The sequence below is a fragment of the Lissotriton helveticus genome, chromosome 9 (genome assembly GCF_964261635.1).
Source record: "Lissotriton helveticus chromosome 9, aLisHel1.1, whole genome shotgun sequence".
NCBI classification, from domain to species: Eukaryota; Metazoa; Chordata; class Amphibia; order Caudata; family Salamandridae; genus Lissotriton; species Lissotriton helveticus.
Window position 1 is genome coordinate 460671810 of NC_136070.1, and position 27329 is coordinate 460699138.

At 41.7% G+C, this 27329-nt stretch overlaps 1 protein-coding gene across 1 annotated transcript in view; it reads left to right on the forward strand.

Annotated features, from left to right (window-relative positions):
- Nucleotides 1-26741, forward strand: part of LOC144783200 (inverted formin-2-like) — a 112534-nt gene extending 85793 nt beyond the window's left edge. Inside the window, exons 13-16 of the mRNA XM_078662298.1 lie at nucleotides 14931-15054; nucleotides 17877-18041; nucleotides 21955-22057; nucleotides 25979-26741. Coding sequence (XP_078518424.1) covers nucleotides 14931-15054; nucleotides 17877-18041; nucleotides 21955-22057; nucleotides 25979-26172 — 586 coding nt within the window. The 3' untranslated portion in view covers nucleotides 26173-26741. The remainder of the gene's footprint in view (nucleotides 1-14930; nucleotides 15055-17876; nucleotides 18042-21954; nucleotides 22058-25978) is intronic.
- Nucleotides 26742-27329: the final 588 nt, after the last annotated feature.

A 27329-nucleotide genomic window follows, 5' to 3' on the forward strand; every position in this document is an offset into this window, starting at 1 on the left:
CATCTGTCCGCTATTAATCACGCTATGTTCTCTCCGGGTCGTAATCCGGCGTTTGAGATGGATAAACTCCAGCTTCCGGGAGGGGACTTTAATAGAGTGCTCTATTCTCGCTCCGCTGGACGCCATCTTGTGGGACCTACTTTGACTGCCTTGACAGTGTGGCGTGCTGCGAATGTGAGCCTGGGCTGGGAGGATCGCTTGACGTTGGCGACGCCGCTTTATGCTTCGGAACGTCTGGGCGGTCTTTGGTCTTCCAAGGGTTTTGACCGTTGGGACTTGATTGGGATCTCTAAAGTGGGGGATGTATATTCTAAGGGTTCTGTGCGCCCGTTTCAGGCCCTCCAGGCTGACTACGGCCTGAGTAGTCGGGAATTCTTTCGTTATTTACAGGTCAGGCACGCTTTGGTTTCGGTGTTTGCTCCTGGTGAGTTTCCGCCTGACTCTTCCCCACTTGAGGACCGTATCCTTGACGAACATCTTCCTGATAGCACTATCTCCCTGATCTATAAAAAGTTGATTAACAATCGGACTGACTTATTGGCCCGACTTCGGGAACAGTGGCTGGGAGATGGGTTGGAACTTGATGACGAGGATTGGCAATCGGCCCTCTCCTCTCCGAAGGAGGTGGCGATACCGGCTCGACTCCGTCTGGTCCAATTGAAGATCCTTCATCGGGTGTACGTGACGGGACCGCGATTGATGGTGATGGGCTTTTCCTCCGATGGACTGTGTAAGCGTGGGTGTGGTTTGCGTGCTACTTTCCTGCATATTCTTTGGGAGTGCCCGATGGTGGCTGCTTATTGGGTAGCCGTGCTTGATCTGATGACTGTGGTGACGGGGATTTCCTTGCGACCGGAACCCCGTCGCTGTCTTTTGAATGTTTGGGAGCCCACGGACTATTCGGTGGCACAGACTAGATGGGCCACCCTGGGCTATATGATTGCGAAGCGAGATGTGGCGCAACTCTGGGGGGCCTCCAGGCCCCCTGCCCTCTCGCAATGGGAGGATAATATGGATTGGTCCATGTTCCGTGAGAAAACTGTCTATGTGGCCAGGGGTAGACCCAGGGCATGGGTGAAGGTGTGGGGTCAATGGAACGAACACCGTGGCGACATTTGTACTCCTCCCCTTGTGGACACTATCGAGGTTACCCTATCTCCTTAGGCTAGCGTTCCCGGAGACTTCATATGGGGACTGAGCTGGTGTCTCCGGCTCTTCCCCCCTTCATCTTCCTGATCTCTGCCCCCCTCCCCCCCCCCCACTCCATACTCCTTAGTGCTTAGGTTATTACTACTGCACCTCCGCTGCTGTCCCCCCCTCGCGTCCCTTGGGCTGACCTTCAGTGACACACTCTCGCCTTTCTATATGTTTGTTCTTTCATATATATAAAACCTGTTTTGGTCCTGTATATAATGTGGAATATTGCATTGTTGATTGACGGTTACCTCTGCGGGCATATGTGATATGTATCTACTCCTTTTTAGCGGCTGGCCCGTGTGGTTGTAGGCCCATCCTTGTACATTTCTGCTTGCTCAAATAAAGGTTTAAAAAAAAAAAAAAAAAAAAAAAAAAAAAAATGGGGTGAATATCACTAATAACCAACCTATAATGGGGATTGGTTCAGTGAAAGGTCGACATGTTTCATGCTACCCCTAGCATTTCTTCAGGACCATGCAGGGGCCAGCCCTGCATATGCCACTCCTATGTCCCTAATCAGACAGTGATTAATAAAAACACTTAATGTATGAAGCATGCGTTTGTAATAGAATACATACAATTTTTGGGTTTCAAAAGCTGTAAAAAGAAAGCACACCATTAGTAGCATTTTACATCTCCCCTGCGAGGAGGGTCACATAGTGTCTTCTCATGACGCACGCATCATGGACTATGGTGGAAGGTTGCACCATATTGGCGCGTGCAGGCTCTCATGCCAGGCAATAATCAGTAGTTCTTATAAAGAGTAATAAGTGGTTGTGAATTCACACACAAAAACAAGACAGGACTTGATGTGACCAGGACGATAGACACACAGAACACATAATTTGTGCATAGACAAAATATGAGAAACTGTTTCACCATATTTACTTGTAGCCGTGCTCAATGGCACCTCATGGTCTCGCTAGGGGTTCGTTTTCACCATATGGACTTACTGCTGAGTGTCCGTTATGGGGTTAAAAAGCAAAAAGAGAGAGAGATCGATAAGTATCTACTACTACGATCTCTACCCATATTTGCATTGCCAAAGGAACCACGCCATTTGTGTAAAAGGTTTTACTTACTTCCTTGCTCGGGAAAACGTGAGGAAATACCTAAATTCAGCTCCCCCGGGACTGCATCTTACTGATCGGCCGCGCTTGCTCTGTTTAAGTTTCATCAGAGTTTCCGGGATACGTCAAACGGCCACTAGACCGTGAGAGGTGGTCGGCCATCTTGGGAGTATGTCAAACCGTTGTACAATAAACGGTATTGAAAACGAAGGGCGGATGGTTCGCGACTGCTATATTGCGGTTGTGATAACATTCATAATGGTTTTACTAATGTTGAAAACCTATATTAAAAATGACGAAAAATACCAGGGCACTTTTACAATTATTTAAAAGGTTATTTGAACAAATTATTTGAAAGAACGTGGTAAAAGCAATTTAAGGTTCTCGTAGGGAACCCAGCTGTTTTAGTGGTATCATTTGTCAATATACTTAGTGCGAAGACTAGTGGATATTTTTCTATCAAACCTGTTATGTTTGTATAGAGCAGGAGAGGTTTTGGGTTTGGTTAGAGTACATGAAAAACTCAACTCAAAATAGCTGCCTAACCGGGTGCCAGACAAAGGGTGCTTGTAGACATTTAGCCTGCTAAATAGCCACCTTGTCAGGAGGATAAACGGAAGGAAACCATGAAGGCGGTATGTCATAGTTTCCTAACGTGGAGATAAACATACCTGTGATATTAGCCTAATGTCTCATTAATACTAAAAGTGATATATAACTGCAAAAATAGCGTTGTGTAGTCGAAACCTTATGACAATAGACCATTACTGCGGGAGAGTACCTGCAAAGAAAATGGTACAAAAAGGTTCAGTTTATGAAGGCATGGGTGCAAGTGTGTCAGGAAAATCAAAGGGTGAAATAAAAGATTTCTCAATGGACAACCATACTGGAGAATGAGGGGGAAGATCAGTAGATAACCATTTGGAAGCCTGTTTAAGGGAGAAAGCATAGTGGTAAGATTTAAAATCAGGAAACTTGAGACCTCCATTGATTTTATATTTCTTAAGTTTCGATAATGCTATCTGAGAAGATTTATTTTTCCAAAGAAATTTTAATAAAATGTAATTTATTTGTTTGAAATAGTAACCTGGGATATGAACAGGAATCATGGAGAGAGAGTATAAAATTATAGGGGCTAATATAATTTTAATAGCATCTAGTCTACCCCACCATGAGAGAAAGAGAGGATGCCATTTGGTGATTAAATCGGTTCGTTTTTTGGTAATATAATCAAAATTAAGTTTTAAAGTATCAGAAATAGTAGAGGAAAACCACCAACCTAAATATTTTAATTTAACTGGCTGCCATGAGAAACCAGATTGGTTACAAAAGTGGCGAAGACATAAAACGTTAAGGGTTAGAACCTCGCATTTATCTCGATTAAGGTGATAGCCTGAGACCTGCGAGAATGCATCAACCTGTTGGAGAAAGGAAGGAAGAGAAGTATCAGGGTTAGAACAGTACAAAAGTATATCATCAGCATAGACCGGTAGTTTAACAAGGTCAGAGCCAAGTTGAAAACCAGTAATATGATTATCTTGACGTATTTTCGTGAAAATGGGTTCCATTGCTACTATAAACAACAAAGAGGACAAGGGGCAGCCCTGACGAACACCTCGGGAAAGAGAGAAATAATCTGAAACCTTACCATTGGCAAAAATTGATGCTCTGGGGCCAGAATATGAGAGAAATAAGGGAGATTAGTTTTGGGGGGAAACCAATCCATTTGAGAGCATAAAACATAAAATCCCAACCAATCCTATCAAAGGCTTTCTCTGCGTCCAAAGTAATGGTGGCTAATGGATACTGTTGGGAAGAAGCCTTACTGAGAACATTAAAAAAGACTCTAGAATTATCAGAGGATAAACGACCTTTAACAAAACCAGATTGCTCCGGTCCAATAAGTTCGGGTAGAATGGGGTCAATATGTAGAGCTAGTATTTTTGCAAAGATCTTATAGGGCGTATTTACAAGAGAAATAGGACAATAGTTTTTGCAATAGGAAGGATCTTTATTGTCTTTGGGAATTAAACAAATTACAGCTTCTTGAAAAGTTCCTTGGGAAGCACCATTCATAATGGAAAAATTAAAGAGAGAAAGAAGGTGTGGAAGAAGAAACTTTGAAAAATGGTTATAGAATTCCAAGGATAAAACCATCCGGTCCCGGAGCTTTACCCCTTTTTAAAATACAAACCACATGAGAAATTTCATTCAAGGTAATATCTGCTTCGAGTGAATCAAAGTTAATATGATGGGAAGAAGGGGAAGTAAGATTTTGAAAGTAAGAAGATAGGTCAGAGTGAAGAGGCAGTGATTCAGGAGTGTGAAGGTGTTTATAAAAAGCTACAAATTCTTGTAAAATATCATCATCTCTAAAAAGAGAGTCACCATTAGAGTTTGTTAGGGATGTAATCCTGGTTCTGTCGCGATGAGTTTTTAAGTAAGTAGCCAAGAGCTTACCCATTTTGTTCTGACCTCCATAGTACCGTGCACTACTTTTCAAAAGATAAGAAGCTGCAGCATCAGTGGACAACTTATTAAAATTTACTTTAGCAGAAATGAGGTCTTTCAAAGAAGAGTCAGTAAATGAATGATAATAGACTTGTTCTTGCTGCTTAATTTTCATAAGAAGTTTGGCTGATTGCTTTTCAAAATTTGTTTACTTCTGTGAAACATAATTGATTATGAAGCCTCTTGCAGTTGCTTTAAGAGTCCCAAATCATAATAGGAGAAGAGTCGGAAACCGTATTCGTGGAGAAAAAGTCTGCCGCAAAAGAACTGAATTGGCTGGAGAATTTGGAGTCCGCGAGAAGGGAGTTGTTAAAGCACCACCTGTTAGAAGATGGTGAAAAAGGGAGTATATCAAAATCGAAAAAAACTGGAGTATGATAAGAAATTAAAATGGAACCTATTTCTGAGTTAAGAACATGTTGGCTAAGGGATTCGCTAAAAAATAGATAATCAATACGGGATTGTGTTTTGTGTGGGGGGGAAAAATAACTATATTCTTGAAGCTCTGGATGACATAGTCTCCAAATGTCGATTAATGATTTACTACGGATGGCGGAGGTAAATTGGGAATGCATTGTAGAATGTATAAATTTGACTGAGGAGCGTCTATCTAAAACGGGATCATGAACTTGGTTACAATCACCACCAAATATAATATAGTCCTCATCAAATGTGAGTAATTTATCGGAAACATGCAACCAAAAATCGTTATCCACAGAAACTGGAGCGTAAACATTAAATACAACTAATGGGACATTATCTATTAACAGTTTGATAATTACCCAACGACCATTAGAATCAATTTCCTTGATGAACTATAGAAATATTAAACTATTTGTGACACAAAATTACAACGCCATTCTTTTTGCCCAAAGCTGGGGAACAGAATACATTGCCCACCCAAGACCTTTTTAACTTAGATGCTTCAGATTCAGGAAGGTGGGTTTCCTGTAACATGGCAATATCCGTTTTTAATTTGGCCAAATGAGATAAAACTCGTTGTCTTTTAATGGGGTTGTTTAAACTTTTAACATTCCATGTAGTAACTCTGAATAGATAGGAGTGAGAAAAACATCAATAAGCATACAATGAAACAAACCGATTGAAAAGGTAAACTAAGCATCTTATAAAGGTGTGAAAAATGAAGGATAAGGGTATAACAGAGAAAAAACGATTGGAAAAAAGTGATGAATGAAAGAAGGAGAGGGAAGAGAAAAAGCGAGAAGGGAAAAAGTGAAGGATATCGAATAGGGAGAAGATAGAAAAGATCAAAATAGGATAGTAGAAAGGTGAGAAAGAAAGGGTGGAAGAAAAAAAGTAAATAGGAAAGGTAAAGGAAAAAATGACAGAGCAAAAGGGAAAAATAGAAGGAAGAAACAGAACCTACATAAGTTCCAGACCATATGAAACAAAGGATGGGAGGGTGGAAGGCCACACGGAAGGATGACGGTACCCAAACTCACGAGGGAAAACGGGGAGGAGAACAGCACCAACAAACTGCTGGTAAACATGGTAAAAGGGAGGAAACTGGACGAATAATCTGTAAAAAGGAAAAAACTGGGTTAAATTCTTGTCTTAAAAAACAATAACATCAAAAGGTATAAACATGTTTGAAGAATGTGTGAAGAAAAGTATGAACTAGGCCAAAAAAGAAAATAGAAGAGGAAAAGAAAAACATAAAAAGCAAGAACTGAGGAAGCGCAGTCATATTAACATCAATCTGAATGAGGCATTACAGATAAGTTGGCAACTACATCACAAGCAGGATGAAGCATATACAAATTGCAGAAATGAGAAATAATGTTGGTTATCCAGAAGAAGTCGCAGCTGAAGTATCCATGGAGTTAGAGTGGTAAGAGTAAAGAAAACTTTTAAGCTTCAATGGATCTTCATACGAAGTAGTCTTATTGTTGATAGTAACTTTGAACAGACAAGGGTGAAAGAGACCATATCGTGCCCTAATTAGACGCAACTGAGGTCTCATTGCCAAGAACTCCTTTCGCGGTCCGCCATTGATTTTGCATAATCCTGAACAAAAAACAGAGTATTGCCTGACCAAGTGATTTTATTCATTGCTCTAGCTGTAGCTAAGACTTTCAGTAGGTCAGTAAATTCAAGAAAGTACATTATCAATCCTCTTGGTTTGCTTGTGGAAGAGGAAGAGGTCTGGTGTGATAAAGATCCCAGACGATGTGCTCTTTGAATATTTAAACTAGGGCCATCAGGAAGTTTTAGAAGTTTGGGGAGAAAGGATTTGAAGAAAGAAAGTGGATCTGACCCTTCTGTCCCCTCCGGCAAACCATAAATGCATAGATTATTGCGTCGATTTCTGTTTTCTAAATTTTCAACCTGTTTGTGTAGGGTGGATATTTGAGAACAGAGGGATTTGATCTTGGAAGTAGAAGAGTTCAAGGTTTCAACATTATGTTCCAGCGTAGTGACGCGATACTCCACATTAGACCACTTATTAGAAAGATCCTGAAGTGTAGCAGTAGTTTCTTGAAGAGTGGTGGTGGTTTCCTCAACAAAAAGGCGTAAGGCCCTAATTTCTTCAAGCAAGAGGTCCATGGTGACTGAAGAAGATGGTGTAGGAGGAGAAGGAAGATCCTTCTTTAGCCTTTTCGTGGATGCTTTATTGCCAAGGGGAGCCGGAGAAGACGCCATTGATGATGCGCTTTTTGGTGAGGAGGTGGCTGGATCATCCATATCCAAACACTGAAAACGTGAACCAGTGTGAGTGGAGAAATTACGGGAAGTAGATTTAGAATGAAGAACCTCTTTAGTTTGCTTTACCATAGGTAAATCACCTGAAGAAAATGAGCTTATTCATGGAACATTACCAGATAGAAATAACAGTACAATAAAAGCGAACAGTGCAATGGAATATATACATATGCAAAGGTATCAGAAGCATATATTGGTAACATCAATGCAGGTAAAGGATTACATATAAATAAAAACATGAATCAACGGCGGTGAAGAAGGTTGTAATCCATAACTGTTGTAAAAATTGTCCATATTGTCACTAATTGTGGTGAAAAAACGATGAACCATATAGTGTAATATGGTGTAATGATAAGGTTGTGAAAACCAAAACAGCAGAAGAAGGTTCCAATGAAGGTGTGTCAAGATGCTTTTAAAATAAGTTAATGCAGGAACTAACGTTGCAGTGAATCTGAATACATGTAAGGAGCTGCGCATGCATATAAGAGACTCAGAGTTTCAGTAAAGCGTCATTTGACTCCCTTGGCGTAAGCATCTGGTTGTAAATGATAAAGACAATAATAATAATATTGGCTTCAGTGCACGTTGAGCGTAGTCATTGTAGGAGATGGGAGGTGAAAAGAACTGAAAGTCTCTGAGCGGCGCAGTGAAGGAATCAGTAATAGCTTCGTAAACAGCAGTTGACAATGCCTCTTCACATTCAGGCATTAATAGCGGCAGCAGTAGTGTAACGTGTGAATAAGGAAAAAAGTATGAGGGAGATCATACGTAGAAGAAACCAGCGTCACAAAATGGCGGCCGAGTAGTTTGAATACCTCAGGAATCCGCTGTTATGCAATATAATCGCTGGAAAAGGTCTCCACACAGCAAGTTCAGCCACATAATGATGATGGGAGGCAAGGGGGACCCATCGCACAAAGTGAAAACAAAGCCGCGGAGAAAAGCCGTTCCATAACTGGCATCGCAAAATGGCATCAGGCTGAGGCAGAGAGACGCGACGGGAAGAAAAAGGCTGACAAGTACACTACCGTGAACTGTGGTGTTCAGCAATGGGTCCCAGGATGATCTCTGTTAGTTCTCGAGCAAAGTCCTCCGTTTTGGGCTCAAACGGCGGGAGCCATGAGCAGCGCTGGCCGTATCCGCTTCCCTAAGTCCCGGAGAGCTACGGGCGTGCTGCCATCTCCGTTGGGCGAAAGCCACGCCCCTCAGCATCTGCTATTCTTGTTGCAACAGACAGGCAGACCAGTAGGCCTGCCAAGTGAAGGCTGAGCCTGCAACCCAGTAGCCTTCAAAGACAGAAAGATGATATGGTTCTGAATGCCATCTGACTCGAGTCTCTGGTGTGTACTTTCTTTGTCTCCTCACACTCCATTCTTAACCTATATAACATATCTGATCACTGTTGAACTATTCAAAAGAATAACGGAAAAGGCCCTATCACTTACTTACATTTAGTGGAACTGTGCACTTTGTTTAAATTTTTTTTATGAGGACTGAATGTATCAGCTGTCATGAAACCTTCATCATTTTAAACAATTAACAGAAAAAAGAACTTGATTCATACTAAATAACAGGAATATATTCAAGCAAACGTAATGATCATATTGCGGTAAATAAATGGACGAATATGTGTGCATCATTTATTTATATGTAAATATTATATTATTCAAGAAGGAGATAACTAAAAGAGGAACAACTTATTTATAACTGTAATGAAAGAAACAGTGGTTATACAGCGGTTGTGTGTGTGTGTGTGTGTGTGTATATATATATATATATTATATATTTGTGTATATATATATATATATATATATGTGTGTTTGTGTATATACATATTTATATATTGAGTGGTATATGTTTGGCATGAATGAAGTAATAGAAAGGTGTTAGTTGCAATAGGTTTATGATACTTTGTTATATAACGGTTGCAGAATGAATTGTGTAGAAAATCATTGTTTAGTATATTAGAAAAGGTTACTGTTGATAGTGGAAACTACAGCGTGTGTTTTACAAGCAAATGTTTTAAAGCATGGTGGTTGTAGTTAGCATCTAGTAGTTTTAGAACATATTAATTGAATGAGCTGTTTAATAACATAATGGCAATGGCATGAAAACACACACAAATGCCCATGTAGCTTTTTAGCATCTTTAATGAAGTGTATATGCGAACATGTATTTACTTTTGCAACAAAAAAATTATTTCACCAACATATTATCATGATCATGATGTGTCAGCCAAGTATATACATCAAAGAGCATACATTTGTTCTCAAGAATAAGCCCCAACTCATGTTAATCTGGAGTCCAACAAAAACACTGATTGGAGCCCCATCACTAACATCTAGTGGGAATACAAATGGGGCAATGTAACCATCCATAAAAAACAATGGCCTTGGTGGACAGCCCCTGCATGCAATGGTGGATCATGAAAAGCACATGAAGACAAACGGCTGGAAGGTGCCTGCCCACAGTCTCTTGGTACTTCATACTGTACTTGTTGTGATAGTTGATGATGTGAAGTCTTTTTTTCTATTGAAGCTCACTATAACCAGACCTAAAAATCTGCTATTCCAGACGAAGTGAAAAAATATTGTTTATTCCCCCAAAGTGCAAAACAGGAGTGGTGAAACATGCTAGAAGCGCATACGCAGCTATTTAAGGAGGCTGGTCCATAATAAGGAGACATAAAAGGCATAGCAAAAATAACTACAAGAGAAGCATATAGTGAGGCATTCAATGCAAGGTAGACGTGTAGTGTGATAGGACACGACCCTTTATCAAACCGTTCTCGTTGAGGAAAAAAAAATATGAAAGATTGTGCACATGTTGAGTTTTTAGGTTTTGTTTTGGCAAAACATACTTTTGCAACAAAATGATACAAATATTACATAGTAATTAAATAATTATACAAATGCATGTGGTTCTGGCCAATGATAACCTCCATGACCTCCGTGACTTACAAATCAGAACTGCTAAGTGACAGTTTGCATTGAATTTATTTAGTGATCTGGCTATCAAATGTCTTGATTACATAGAGTTCCCAACAGTGCAGTGTAATTTTGCATTGACATTTGCACAGACCAAGTGGTACAAAAATTTGATTTGAGCTGGTTAGACAAAAATTGGCGCATAAGTGCACTGCACCAGGGGAGAGTTGTGTGTTTAAAGTTATCCATCAAATTTAGCTCTTTGCCAAAGTTTTCTGGCATTTTACAAAAAAAGGTTAACTGGGGGCGAGGCTAGCAGCTAAGATGAATGGCGGCTCTCGAGTGAGGCTCCTCAGCCCTCGCCAGAAATTTCGATATTTATCCTGATATAATCATGCGGTAAACCCACAATACTGGGGGTTAAGAGTACCTGCGCCTCTGAGACCCAGTTAGAGGTATAGCGGAGTCCCCTGGTGCCCAAACGGTGGAAAAGAAACCGGACCTGCATCCGACTGTGAAAGCAAGATGGTGGCGGTGCCGTAATCTGCCGAACACCTGTAGCAGACACGGGGAACCCGGTGAAAGTTGAGGCCTAGACCTATGCCAGAGGGGGCCATAGAGCCCTAGAGGCCATTGTCACACTAAGGGATCCCACTAGGTAATAGGTCCCGGACACTCATAAGGGGCCATCCCTTGGGAAACCCGACAGGCCGCCGGGGGATCTGTTTTTCCACCAGGCAGGTGGCGGGGACTACCAGGGTAAGCCAAAGGCAGTGGACTAAATCCCCAGCCAAAATGGCGAGTGGAAGAGTACCTAAAGCCTCGGCTCAAAATAAACTTGCTAAATTTGCATGGACCAAGGCAGGAGAGGAGCAGGATAAAGAGCAGACAGAAGCCCCGTATGGGAAACGTGGCCCTTCTTTCCAAGCAGACCTCACGCTCAATGACATAATGGAGGCAATCTCGGGGGTGCGCACCTCCCTAGAAGCTCGCATAGACTCAGTGAATGTGGAAGTATCCCTACTGCGGGCAGACTTTCGCAAAATGGACAAGAAAGATAAAAACCTAGGGGACACAATGGCCGCGCTGCAGGTGGACACATCCCAGCTCCAACAGCAAGTCAACGAACTGCAATCTCAACAAGCCATGATGGCTAAACAGCTGGATGACTATGAAGGGCGGGCACAAAGAAATAACATGTGTTTTTTGGGGGTTCCGGAAAGAATAAAGGGGACTGCTGCGGACCTCTACGTTGAAGATTTCATCACAAAACATCTCCAACCTAAAAGACTTTCCGGCTACTTCTCCATTGAAAGGGCCCATCGGGTTCTGGGGCGTCGCTCTAAGCCAGGGGCCACTCCATGGCCACTCATTGTGCGGGTCTTCAATTTTAGAAACCGAGACGCAATCCTGCAGACAGCCAGAGCTTATCCTCCACTTAAGATCAACAACAGTGTGGTCACCTTCTTCCCGGACTACACAGCAAAGGTCCAGGCTCAACGGCATAGTTTTATGGTGGTCAAAAAAGAACTTCGACAGCGTGAAGTGAAATATGCTATGCTATTTCGTGCAAAACTACGCTCAGAATCGGAGGGGAAGACATGGTTCTTCTCCACACCGGAGGAAGCCTGGGACTTGATGGAAGGGTGGCGAAGAGTTGAGTGTCCGCGATGTGGTCGGAAATGGGGGACCCCATCCACCCAGCTCCAAACACGGAAAGGAGCAGGAAGATGGCACATCCTTGGTTGAGAAGGGAGAGACGTTGTGCAGTGGAAAAGACTGAACCTCTGTACGAGATGGACCAGAACTGTTCGCAGATTAGTGATTGAAGGAGACAGTGAAAATGGGCGGCATATCCATAGGGACAGAAACGTGGTAAAAAGCAGGCTTCAGACATTACACTAAGTAACACGATCACTAGGGCAAGGCGAAGGAGTGAGAGCTGCCAGCCAACACCCATAAGTAATTTCAGGGGGGGGGAGGCAATCTGCCTAGTTTGGGAGTGGGTAGTTCTAAATCCACTGGCATGGAGGGGATAGTCACATCACCGTAGAGATTGTTGTAAACTGGGTTGAGCTTTACGTGTGCATCAGGGTAGGTAAAGATATTTTTGGAGGAATATTCGCCTCCAAGCGGCTGAAAACCTGCATCTGGGGACAACAGATGGTGGGTAATAAATGCAAAGCCCTTACGAGATGGGCATACAAGCTGTTGGTTCATGCAAACTTCACCTCCGGTTCCAGGGGAACGGGTATCCTGGTCAAAAAGAATGTGGAACTCATAGTGAGGAGAACATGGGCAGATCCGGAGGGCAGGTTCGCAGTGGCAGAGGTGCAATAGGAGGGGAAGATACTGAATGTGGTCTCAGTGTACATCCCCCCGGCGATGGGTAGAGAAGCGCTTGTGGATCTGGGGAGGATACTAGCAAATCTTCCCATAGGCACTCTAATAATGGAAGGGGACTTCAATATGACTATGGACGATAGCAAAGATAGACTTCCACCCAGACGGTTGACACGACCACACACACATATGGAAGAGTTTGCCATGGCCCTAGGTCTAGGTGACATATGGCGTGCATTCCAGCCGGACGGTGTCTAGTATACCTACTATTCCAGCGCCCACAAAAGCTCCTCCCACATTGATTATTTCCTCACACAGTCTGGGTTCCTTGGCCAATTTCAAAACCCCCGGGCACTCCCGAGGGGCATTTCGGACCACTCCCCAGTGACATTGGAACTCACCCTTTTTGAGCGCCAACCGCGCTCACACGGACTCTCAGTGACTGGTTGCTGATGATCCACGATATAAAAGAGTAACTACTTGAACACACCAGCAATTACTTTAAAGAAAATGTAGGCTCGGTGGCCTTGGCGTGACGGTATGGGAGGGCTTCAAAGAAGTGGTGAAAGGGCAAGCCCTGGCTCTTCGGTTAGGGTACACCAAAAAAACGACAACAATACATAGTCCAGGTTGAAGGCGACCTCCAAAGATTAGAAGACTAATACAATATGGCCCCTCAGAGGACATTAGACACCGCCTAGTGCTCAAACAGGAGGAATATAAGATCCTAGTCAGGGAAAAGATACAGGCAAACTCCTTCACACGACAAATAGACTATACGTGCTGGGAGACAGAGCCGGGAAATTGTTGGTGTGGCTGGAGAGGAGGGAGCAAGGGGAAAGATGGGTGCCCCAGTTAACTCTTGGGGATGGGTCACACGTCACTCACCCAAGGGATATCGCCAATGCATTCGCAGACCACTTTGAACACTTCATACACAACGGAGGACTCCCGCCAACTCCTTGAGGATAGTGACAAATCGATATTGTCTGGAAAAAAAAAGGTTAACTGAGGTACCACCTTCGACATCAAGATTGAGCTTTCGTACAGATCTATGTACCCCATTGCACAATGATGACTGTACTTACTTGAAAATCAATCTAAGCACGTGCACCACAGTATGCAATTGTTTTTGGTATACAGGTTTAAAATAAACACAAGGGTGTACCTACATTTCTGGACAGTAGTGTCTTGATGGACACGTAACAAGGCAACCCCCATTCCTGAGGGGTTGTACTTCAACCCCACACCCATCCACCGCAGGCATCACTGGTCAGGTGACCCTGCCAATAAAAGAGGCCGTGCGCACATGCCAATGGTAAGTCGCATACATATGTTACGTGTCTCTCATTATTCCTTTCAGCGAGCCGGCCTAAGGCCTTCAACGTAACATAGACCATGTGCCCAAAGGAGTGCATGGTTTATTACTGAAGATGAAATAAAACATTTAACTCTTATCTGGATTTCAACATTGCTCGTTATGCAAACTTTGGGGGAGGGAGTCTATCTTTATGCTTGGTTGAGGGCTAGGACAAGAGGAAGGCAGCTGCTTTCAAAACTCGAATGGCTGAGGCATCCTCTGCCCATTAATACCCGAGAGAAACCTAATTGGCATGATGGACTAATATTTCCTTTTTAGGTAAATTATTTAATGCTGCTTGGAAAGCATACACCTTGATGTATTACCACTGAATTATGGAATTATTTCAGATACTATATAGAATAACATTTAAAACAAATGACTTTCTAGCCAATATATTTAAGAAAAATAGTCTGAAAAATTCATAATTTGTCTATTTGTTTACGACTATGTATATGCTTTGTATCTTTCTCGTGCTTTTCAGAATGGCTTGGAGTCATTGTGCATCAGAGTAACATGGGTCTGGTACCAACCAATTTTCCTTTCCTGGTCAGGCATGGGACCAATACAACTGGTGTGATTCGATTTCGATACTTTAAAGCAATTAAGAAGCAAATAGAGAGATTCAGTTTTCCTCCAATCACAAATGTTACTCCGGTTGTAATTTCAATATTAAGCATGGCCCTGAATAATTCAGATCCCCACTTGTGAAATGAGATGGATAATGATTTAGTCAGAATTTGTATGACTTTACATGTTTGTTTTTTTAACCTTTTTCATTGTTTGTTAAACTTTCAGAATTAACATAGAAAATCTGTACTCCGAAATCACTGCCAACTTGAAAAAGTTGAGGGAAATTCAGAACAAAATGTCATCCCCCGCAACACAAGACGTAAAAGAGCAGTATGAGAAACCAATTCAGGCAAGTACTTTCCTGATATTGGCGAATGTCTCTATTGTCAACATGTCCCATGATATCTTTCTTGACATTCGTTTGTAGGCCTGATAATGTCTGTAAGTTTAATCACTGTATGTAATTCCATTGCATATTGTAGTGCTGAGATATCTGTCTAGGCACAGAGGTCTTTTTGGCATCTTTACCTTTTTGATTCAAGATCCTAGTGTTGGGAATGCCTAGCCATCAGGTTAACAACTCTTTTGTTGATGACCACAGCCATGCAACTGGACCTGTGTAAGGCTTCATACGTCTATCCAACATTTTATTTCTGTCTCTGCACTTGTCCTAGTGCCCTTCAGTTGGGGTTGTTTTAAGAGAGTTTGTTATTTAGTATGATGTTGGTCTGTTGCTCTGCTAAAGCAACCATAACACTAATCAAATAGTTTTCAACCACTTGTTGGAATTTTTTTTTTATTTACACCTTCTCAATTGTCTTGAATTTGCCCGAGCCTCTGACATTACTGCTGGTAGTGCCATACTGGACCAGATGATTAGGGCCGGACTGGGAACCCAAAGCAGCGCTGGCAGATTTTGTCAGAGCAGCTTGTACGGTACATGGCGAGTGCAGCGAGCAAGCCTGACCTCTACAAAAGGGGGATCTTGGGGGTGTGGGCGGGGGAGGGGGTATTCCCCCATGAAAATGTTGGGGGAAATGGTGCATCCTACAACACATTTGTTATTATTTATTTAATTGCATCAGCTTTTAAAGCATAGTAAATAATGACCTTTCTGTGCCCCAGGATACGACAATATTTGTTGGGGTCTTCAATTATTTCCTCAAGTTCACCCTCCAACAGTGCCTCATATCTCTGCATAGCACCTCATTTACCAGTATAGGGTGTTGGAGCACATTACATCACACAGATGCAGAGACCATGAATCATACTTGTGTAAATCAGTGCATACAAAATGTTACACAAGGTAAAGGAACAACAAGGTGTAGGGAATTGATATACCATCCAAATTGGTAGGCATTTTTTTAAGAGTGCTTTGTCTGGAGAAGCACAAACTCAGCATAGCATTCAGAACATAATATAGTGGTTTGGGTTGACTTTAATAATAAGAATTTATTTATATCCAAACGAATGTGTTTTACCAACATCAGGCTAATGAAAGTCCTGGAAAAAAACATGACTTACTAACCTGTACCATGCAGCTTACATGCATCCCTTTGATGGCAGTTCATAATTCTCTGTGCTAGATTATGATTGTAATTTATGAACATCACAGTAACAAAATAATCTCTGTTACAAAAGTAGTAACCCACTGAGATATGCACATAAAATATTGTTCTTTGATATGCATGGTACTCATTCTTTGCAGCAGGCATATCAACCCTCTACACTGCTCTAGATGAGTCATAGCTGCGTCTAGACAAAACTCCCATCTCTCTCCAGCAGGCACATTAATCACTGGAGTTATCTTGGCACTTATATTGTTGCCCAAATACTGCTGGATATACAAGGAACTTTGCAGTTTTTTCAAAACTGCTGCACTGCTACAAAACCGTCCCACAATAAAACAAACGCCACCCATTCCGCCATCCTCCCAGGGAAATGCCCGGCCCCTCCAGCCTTGCAGATGATACGTGGCAAGAGCTGTAATCTTCATTGTTTCAATTGTAAAGGACAGCACATCTTGTCTGCGTGTCATCTCATTTCCTAAACATGTTGGAAATAGAGTACACTAACGCTTGGAAAATAAGATTTGAAACTCAAGGCATTAAAGTGGAAAAATAATTGCATGCAAATTTTTTCATGATTTTGTGAAATAACCCACACATAAATTGTCCGCGTTATGCATTGTTTCAGCATTCTGTTCGGGCATCCCAATGAAGGCAAAAAAAACATGGTACAGATGGAACCATGAAGGTTTTGATCAGCTAAATGGTTAGTTGAACACATCGTAAAGAGTGTGTCTATTTAGACAAGAACACTCTGCATTAAAACACTGGAATGCTTAGAAATCCATTGATGACATGGAGTAGCTCCATGCCTATAATGGCTGGTATAAACCTTCTACTCCAACTTTCCAATGTTTGTCTTTCTGTTTCTGCCTTTTTAATTCAGAATATTCTACCCTCAGCAGGTGGAATGTTCTAATAGCCTTGAGCTATGCCGGTTGTTAAAGGCCCGCTCCATCGTTATATCCCTCGCCTTCGGCTCGAGCGTATAACTCTAGTTCAGGGCCTCTAACAACTAGTATAGCTCTCTGCTGCAGGCTATAAATCTTTATAATATGACATATTATTTTTCTATCCCCAATATAGTCTTACATTGTATGAGCAGTGATACTCGTTGAAATAACATGACTAGTCAGAAGGAGGGGAGATATGTCACAAATACAGCATGGGGCTGCTCTAAGCTATGCTATAATTACTAAGCCTATCAAGCTAGATTTATTCACGTTTGTCTCAAATATGCTTACCACTATTCAGGTAGCACAGTTTTCAAAAACAATTTTTTCTGTATTTGAACATTCCAAATCTCTTTTCCTTTTAAGCTCATTGAGGTTGGATATGGCAGATATTGCAAATTAACTTTTACTACAGTGATGGCAACATGTTTAAATTTTGACAAAAGTGTGTTTCTGCACCTTTGACATGGTAATACGTAGGTTCCATAATGTTGTGTAACCTTAACATTTGAGTGTAAAAGGGATCTCCATTTTCAAATTAGAATGGCATTGCAACTTATACAACTGCTGACTTGTCTATTAAATACACTTTAAATATTTATGCAGTGTGAATGCGCACATAAGACAATAATATAACTTTTTAATTTCAGGACTGTATTGATTCATTGAGATCAATAGAGGAAGAGCTGGAAAGTATTGAAAAGAAGAAAGCAAATCTTGCAGTCTACCTCTGTGAAGATGTAAACCGTTTGTCCTTGGAAGATACATTTTCCACAATAAAAATCTTTAGGGACCTTTTCCTTAAAGCTCAGAAGGTTTGTATGTAAAGGTCACTGGTACTCCTTAATCCACTGGAACAATAGAAACCTTGTATGAAAGAGAATATGGTCGAAGATTCTGATCTGAGCTGGAGAGGATAACATATCACAGATATTCTAAATTGCTTCCACGAGGTCCTAAATGTGGAATGTTTTTTAATTGTTAATGTTTAAAAGGTTGCACTGACTGAAGCATGAAAAACGTTTTTTTCTGCATCATGCCTTGCTATATTCTCCATCACACATACCAGATACTATTAGTGCAAGTGCAGTAGGGTGGCCAATGTTAAAATTCTATCTAATCTGTAACAGTGTGCCTATGACATAAATTAGGTTTCTTGAAAACAGTCTGTTTCATAGAGGTTTAGTTTATTGGATAAGAATATTCTATGAACTGAATATATATAGCTAGATTTGTTACATTTTTTAAATGATAGCTGTTTATTATGCAGTATAATATTGTAGGCCGAATCATTACAGAAAAGCATACTGCTATCATGATGCCTATTATTAGCTAATTAGCACAGAAAATACTGCACATGGTCTATCTTTGTTCTAATATTTCACGCATTATAATGTAATTATCAGCTAAACAAGATACTGAAAAGTATTTATCAAAAATATAACTCCAGATCAACATATCTATTTCATTTGCCTTGTTAGATAAGAGTAATAACTTACTCATTCAGTAACCCATCATATTGTTGCGTAAGCTACAACTCTGACATAGCTCTACAAGATGTGTTTTCCATCCATGGGTGACCTAAGTGAACTTTTAACTATAAGTATTTATTACAACAGTGTGAACCTGTTAATTAGTAAATCTAAAACGATCACACAAGATATCCTAAAAATGCAAGAAGTAACATTGCAAACGAGAATAAAATGAACATTTCTAACAAGGTTTAAAGGTCATCTAAAAGTCTAAAACCCCAAACCTATTTTTATGCACTACCCTAAGAGAGTTTATAGAGGAGCAACTTGCGAACTACAGTGTCTTGGGTGGGGGTGGGGGGGGAGCAGTGCACTGCATACCTTGTTGACTGCACGAGCTGTATTTATCAGAAGAGCCAGGGAGGAAGTGTTCCCTGCGAAAGACAAACGCATGTTTCGGTAGCAGCTCTCCTCGGGGACTAGGCTCATATAAGCTTCAGGCAGGGTGCATCAGCTTCTCTAATTGCCGGCAGTAATCAAGATAGTCTTTGGACAGTATCTTGCATGATAATCTGGGATGAAGGACCTCTCTCCCTAAGGGGTGAAATGGTGGTCCTTAAATACAGAAAAGTAATCAGGGATAAAAAACCTCTGACATAGTTTTAGGAACTTGTGATATAGGTTATAGGTGCCAGAGAAGGGGTCCTAGAAATATCTTCAAGAAAATGAGAAGCAAGGTGACGTCAATTTGAACTACACCTCTCTGATGAATTATCAAGGGATGTTTCTTCATGGCCTTGACATATTGATAAAGGAACACTTGTTCCAACCAGAGTGTCTCATCAGGTGTGCTATCTAGGTCCTTATCAGACCACCTTGACACTGTCTGTCCTCTTCTCAGTTCAACAAATAAGGATGGACAACATTTGTGGTATTATTGTTTACAGCCGATTTGACAGAATTCGGAAGGGGTGCAATCTGAAATGGATCAGAGGGCCTAAGTGGAATGGAGTCGGAGCTTAGGGACTTTATGTAAATATCCTGTGCAGCTTTTCTCCCGGCTGTCTATTTCAATCTCCCAAAAAGCTCTGTCCCGTGGATATTCAAGGCACAAACATCACATTACAGTGTCAATCTGGGAAAGGTCCGACACACTCCTCCCTATCCCAGTCTATATATTTGCTGAATTACATTAGTAAGATCTTGCCAAGAGTAATAGCTAATCCCATACAGGCTATTTTTGGGAAACATATTATATCTGGACCAGCAGGGTTCCATGGACGATTGCCAATGGGAGCAAAATATGTCCGCTTTCATTTGCTGTATTGATAAATCCATTTTCTACTCCCATTCTCTGCTAGAAGTATTAGGAGATGGCGAAGAAGCATTTGATATTGTGCAATGGGAATATCTTTCATATATGTTACACAGTTTAGTTCTAAAACAAATAATTAATAATGCTAATCTTGGTTTCTATAAAGATCCTTATGATAGATTGGTCATAGATGAGAATTTAAGTAAACAGTTTCATAATCCGAGAGACACACTCTAAACGTAGCCTTTGTCACTTGCACTATTCCTTGTCGTTATTGAGTCCCTTGTAATTAGCTTGCATTCTGATGCTCGAACACTACCCTTTCTCTTAAGAAGTATTTCAATAGAAACCAAGCTTTCTGTAGATGGCTTGTTAACAGTTACTAGCAAAGTAACTACCTATTAGTGACTTAATCAAAACGTGTCTGATTTTGGCCAATTTCCTGTTTTATATATTAAATGATCAGAAAGTAGATGTCATATAACAAAAGATCCAGTAGACTCTATCTGTGCCATTTGGCTAGAAAACCTCCAGTCATTACAGCAAGCTAGGACTATTATCTTCAAGAACCATGTTTCCCTTTTGCCTAGGACATAAGACAGTCTTTCAACTTTGTACACAGGATTCTGTTCAGCAAATCAGCAGTTTGGGTGTTCTTGGAAGCAAGCAGAGTTAACTACAAAATGGTTCCATTTGAATGGAACATAGGCAGGCTTTTATCATCAAGAACAAATGATTGGTATTGACTTCTATCTTTTATGGTTTAAATCTTTTTATTGATTTCAAAACAAGCAAGAAACCAGGACCCTCAGCTCCTCAAAGACATTGCAAAATAGACAACAAAGTCACGTTACAGTATTACCATTGGTAATAAGCATGGAGTGGGTCTACTTATTGAACAAGTGAAGGGCTAGTGGGAAATAGAAACCCCCCCGGCCTCCGCAACACACCCCTCGCATCACCCTCCAGCCATCCCACCCACCCCTCGTCCACCTGAAACTAAGAAGAAGGAAGGGAAATATGAAGGGGAACAGCCTGAGATTTAGCAACGGGTTTTAGGAGTTTTCGTGGAGATGCTACTATGGATCTGTGTATCTGGGAGGCAAAGTTGTCGCAAGTATCGGGGACATGTTAACTCCCGAAACTCAGACACCAATAATGTCAGGAAGGGCCGCCATAGCTCGGTGAACTCCGACCCCCTACCAGCCAGCGTGAGTGTGAGTTTCTCCATACCCAATACCAGCCAAAGTCTCTGAAGCCAACCATAATGTGTGGGGAGCTGGGTGGAACGCCAATGGATCAAGATATTTTGTATGGCCGCCCCTAGGGCGATCGCAATCATTCGACCCTTCCGGCACTTGAGTGGGTATGTCAATGTGTTAGGTAAGCCCAGGAGGATGTAGAAAGGAAATCGAGGGAGCTGTGTTTCGAACTGTAAATCAACTTCATCAAGCACTTGAGACCAGTATGGCTGTAGGCAGGTACAGCTCCAGAGAACATGTTCTAATGTGCCCACTTCCCTACAGTCCCTCCAGCAGAGGTCGCTCCGGCGTGGGTCGAAGTGGTGTAGGCGCACTGGCGTGTAATAACAATAAGTAACAATTTTGGTCAGAGTTTCTGTGAGGCCCATATGATAGGCTGAGTGTCGTGCCCTGTGATATATGCCTTCCCATTCTTTGTGGGTCAGTGATCTCCCCAGGTCTCTTTCCCAGCGGGCACAACCCGCGTTGTGCGTGTATGACTTCTAACTTTTAAATAAGTAATCCTAATATTTGAGATCATGCTGTTCTTTTAAAACAAAATACTTTACACATTTACTCACGATTAAACTTTTAGTCCACACCTCAGTTAAAGAATTCCAGTGCTTTTGGCATTTGCATGTGGCCTTTCTATGCGAACTTCCTAATATATCTAACTGCCAACTACCACATTTCATTGTAGGACAACAAAGACAGGAGGGATCAAGCTGAGAAGGCAGAAAGAAGGAAGAAGCAGGCTGCAGAGGAGGAGGCCAAAAGGCCAAAGGGGAAAGATGGAAAGCCAGGTAAGCTGAATCTATAATTGAAATTGACCCCTTCCATTTTGTTCTGTATTTGGCAGAGAGCACAGCACTGGCTGATTACTGTTGTTATGCTCCGGTTCTGGCACCCTTCTGGGACTAGATGTACAAGATGGTTGTTCATAATGCTGGTGGCTGTTGGTGATTTTTGCTGAATGTGGCCGAGGCTGCTGCATATGGGATTCTTAGGACCTGGAATAAGAGATTCAATAAATAGTGGGTAGGAGGTCAATGGCCTATCGTATACACGGCCAGAGGCACATGAAAAGTCATGTACTCTAAAACATGAAGATTGGCACACGCTGTGACTGCACCCCATAGATGTTCTTTTTGCATTTTGTCATTAGTGTCACAGATTAGCACCTATTAGCATAGGAAGCACATCTCCTATTCCAGGATGCACGTTTCTGCTATTTCACACATTGGAACGAGGCAGTAAGTGTCACACACAATAGGAAAACCCTAGAACAAGGAAATCATTTTCAGTGTACCCTTTGAACATGTGGTCTAAAAGAGGTACGTATCCACAGCAGCCTACTTTCCCACTAAGGGGTACAAGTGATATCAGAAACAATAGAAAAATATCCTATGACACTTGAAGCCTTTTAGTAGAAAACTTCCCTACGTTGAGAGCAACTTTTCCATATTTTATGTTGTATAATCACCCCTTCAGTTTATCCTCTTCTATTTCCCTAAACTGACTGCCAAATACACAAAGTGCAGAAGGAAAAGAATGATGGGGTGTCTGTTTGGAATGCAGGCATTTGCAATGAATACCTTCACATTGATTTTCTCTTGCCTTCTCCCACCCTACGTAAGCTTAGCGAAATGTAAGAGATTAGCATCTGCCTTACTACCTGCATACGTTTATGACCGTTTGACTTGTAGAATGTAGATTCAGGGCTCGACATGCTCTGGCATTTGCTGAGTGTTGTAGAGGGGCTATGCTGCTCCCAACAAATAACTAATTTGCATGTAATGTTTTTTTTCATCATGATCCAGTAGAGAGCCCCCGGTTTGACAGCTTTGTAAGCATGTTTTGCATCCATAAATCCCAGAGCAATGACACTGTTCGTGTCTGAAAAACTCATGTTGATGATGTTTGACATGGTTCTCTGCACCTAATATTCTTTCTGCAAAATGTTGATGGTCTTCTAACACTTGAAGCTACTTTTATGGATTGCATGCAGTTGTATATATTGATTTAAGCCGTAAAGACTTGCACTTGTAAACTCTGACTTGTCTCCTGCTGGATTTTTGTTGCTGCAGGAGCAAATTAATGAAGTGCTGGATTTTTTTCGTAAACCTCCCTCAGTCCTATTTTTTGTTTTTTATGAGGTTCCTCATGCCTCTTGGTATTGTGTACCCCAGATTCGAGAAGATACCAGAAGAGTAGTGTGACTTGTTGATAAATGCATTGCTTTGCCATCCATTGGGACATGAGGCTTAAGCACAGTGGATACATGTAGTATGCAATTAAAAGGGATTGTAACGTCGTCGACTATATGTACACCGTAAACGCTTTCCTAACCAATATTACTCATGTGTAACTGTGTCCCACCACATCTTTGCTTGTGCTAATTGAATGTTATGAATGGACAAGCAAGTCGCTCTGCCTGGGCCTTCCTGTTTGTGTTTGCTGTTTTTTTGTATATACTGTATGTCTGCTTAGAAGGACGCAGGCTTGTGTCCCACTTTATTCTTTTTATGTCAATGTTACGTATTAAAAGCATTTCTGTCTGGCTGGACAGCTTCAAATATAGTACTGACTCTGGTTCTAGAGTTATCTTTTAAGTTCATTGTCCTTGTTTAGGACCACTGTGTTTAAAACATGTAGTATATGAGGCACTTCTAAAATAGAATTAAAGCCATAGATTCCTGTGTAATGGCCATTTATTAATGTGTGAACATGTTAACCAATTTCCTAAGTAAATGAGGGTGTACCTAGGTCTGTGCAATGGCTGGTGTTATTAGCAAAACGGTCTGCTTAAAAGATGGTAACACTCCGCAGGATAGAAGATGGGATATAATGTGCCTCCCAGAATGCCCTTGGGGAATGCAGTCAGACTCTGGAGGGGCCTGTGGCCCTCTTCAAAGACGAGACAGGGTGCACATCCAAAGATGCCGACCTTTCAACGGTATCCACATTGTCAGTGTTATTGCCTGCTCACTATGCAGCCTCCTAGAGTAGGTGAAATTTCTGGCTGCACCCATAACCATAGGTGCTGTCACGGCTCCCCTCAAGACCCGGAGGGAGGGATATATTTGTCAGAAACATGTGGAGCAGCAGCTTCAGCTACCTATCGCCTGTACTTTCTGACACACATGAATTCGCCCCCTCACCTGCCATTGAAATATAAACCCTGGTCTCCTCCTATTCCCCTCCACTGTCCTCCCTTATTGCACCACTCCCCAGCAGTTGTATTAAAAAGGAATACTTGTTGTCCTGCAATAAGCAACACACTCTCAGTGCCTTCTCTTGCCACCTAGCTATCAGAAAGCCAAAACGACATAGCCTCTGACTTTCCTATTGGCCGTGGGTTCTGGAGATACCCGTGGCTGATAGGGAAAATATCACCTGGTGGTGTCCTATCACCAATAGCTTTTGGCCACCCCCAATAAATCTGTGGAGACCCAAGAGGGGTGAAAGACAGTGGGTAAAGCAGCAAGCTATCAGTCAGTACTCCCCTGCTTCACGTCTGTACTGAGGAAAGACCGGGGAGTCAATGATCCCCTTTAAGATGACGAAACTGTGAAAAATAGTTGCTGTGACTTAAGAGCAGTGATAAACATAATAATTAACCCTGGGCAAAGCACTACGCTATGCTCGCGTAGTTTGTGAAGTTTGCGCAACTTCGCACTATGCAAACGGCACGTAGCACAGTGCAAACATGCGTAGCGTAGCCTAGTGCAGCTTGCTCGCTGTCCCCAACGTCAAGTAGGCGACCGCGAGCAAGCAAAATGACATCCTCCCGAGACCTTTTCCCTGTTCGCGATCAGAAACATCAAGTTGCCGATCTCGAGCATGGAAAATAAACCTCCCGGCGAGATTCTCAACGCGGGGAGGTCAGGTTTCTCATTGCGAGTGGTCGCGCCTGCTCGTGACCGCTCGCGATGAGAAACTACCAGTCCGTGTTGAGAAAGCTGCAGCTCGAATAAAAATCTACTCGAGCGGCAGAAAAGTACAGCTCGCACTGTGCAAGATGCCGTTTTCAATGATTGCACAGTGCCGCATGCTTGTCCGCACTGTGCAATCATTGAAAACGATATCTTGCACAGTGCGAACATGCTACTACGAAGTTCGCGTAGTGCTACGCGTAGCTCGTGTAGTGCGAAGTGCACTTTGCGTAGCTACGCGTAGCACTACTTCGCGAACTACGCCCACCCTTAATAATAATCTATATTCGTAAAGCGCCAACATATCACCCCTTAAGGTTTCAAGGGGCTGGGGTCATCGGGGAGATCAAGGGAGCTATTGCCCAGGCAAACACCGGGGATCAAACCATGAGCCCCACGTTCCGGAGTGAGTGGCTCTGGCCGCTGAGCCTCACTTCTCCCTCCCAGATTTGAAATCTGGTATTTACACTAATGGCTTCCAGTTCAAGGCAGTTGTAGTTAGATTTCTGCAGTCACAATGTCTGAGCAGATACACCTCTGCTCACAAAACAAGCTTCACCATCAGTGTAAATTAAGAATTGTATGTAGAGATTGGTCTCATGCCAGATGAACGTTGGTTTATGAATCAGTGTTAAATATTTATTGATGTTTTAAATAACGAATCATTGACTGTGAATGTGTGCATTTCAGTTGCTTAGTTGTCAATGCCACTGCTAGTGATGGAAAGATGTTTGACCCTCTCTGTTCGTGTTGCTTCAGAATAATCAGTTCTATGTCTGTTTTTACTAGTTCATAAAGGTGTGGTGAAAGTTGAAGAGGAGTGCATCATCGACAACTTGCTTTCGGATATAAGGAAAGGGTTTCAGCTACGGAAAACTGCCAGAAACAAAAGCGGCACAGGCGGCGCCCAGAAAGCTGCTGATAAACAAGGTTTTGGTAAGAGGTCAACACGCATAAACCTGGTGTGGCTTGCTCGACACTAATCTGCTGCTCGCATCTTCCGGGATGAGAGGACTTCCGGCCGGACTGAACAGCCTGCTTTTTGTAATGCCGCGGTTGCTCTTTCTCTTCAAGCAGATAGATTTTGTTTGGCTTTTTCTAAGGTTGTTCATTACTGTAATTGCTTCTCCTGTTGCATTACTACGCTGTTAATTCTTTCTATGGTACATGTCGAAAATCAATTGTGTAAATACAATAATTATTTGTATATTTTTAATTGCACGTTTTTTCAATCCCAATTATGCTTACACGCGTTGCTTTATTTTGCTTTCCAATGTTTGTTTTTCTGGTTTGCTCTGCACTGAAACTCAATTTGTAATTTAATGTTGAAAAAAATATTGTGTGATAAAATGCATTTGCATGGGCACTTATCATCAGCATGGCTTACTTAATTTGATTGTTAGAATGTTTTAAAAATGTGTTAATGGTGTTTCAAAAAAAGAAACTGTGCTAAAAAAATAAAGTCGGACATTTTGAGAATATTTGTACAATTGTCTGTTTGCTATATTTATTCTTGGCCTGTGAGAAAATGTATGTATAATAAATATTTTGTGCAGAATGGAATGTTTGACTTTTTTATAGGTATGTGATGTAATCTGGTACTGAATACATTTGCCAACGGAAATCGCTAAATATCATGGATAAGAACCATTGGAATCCCAGGGTGTCACCTCTGACATGAACTATAACCATATTTAAGATCCAAACCAATACCACTCTATTCAAGGATGTTTTTGTAACCTCAATACCCGAACTGGACTATTGTCTCCTGCCTCCTCCCCAAACCCCAGGGAAATGGGAGAATTTGACTCAATCCTGTGTCTACAGCACTGTCAAGTATACCACACATTCGGGGTTATTCTGATACATTTTTATGTGGTGTTATACATCACCACACAAAAATTCTTAGTCACGCATTTGTAGCGCCCCTGATGAAGCGGTGTGCGTGTTGTTTGGGCAGCTAGGGGAAATTTCCCTATGTTTATAGGTTTTTACCACCCCACCTTATACTCATACTCTCATACTACCACAAACTTCGATATCTCCGAGATTGCCCCATATAAAGTGTACATCAACCATAGACTATAAGGGTCCTCTGATGGATCTTTTAGTTGAGCTAATAGGGACTTGGATAATCAGA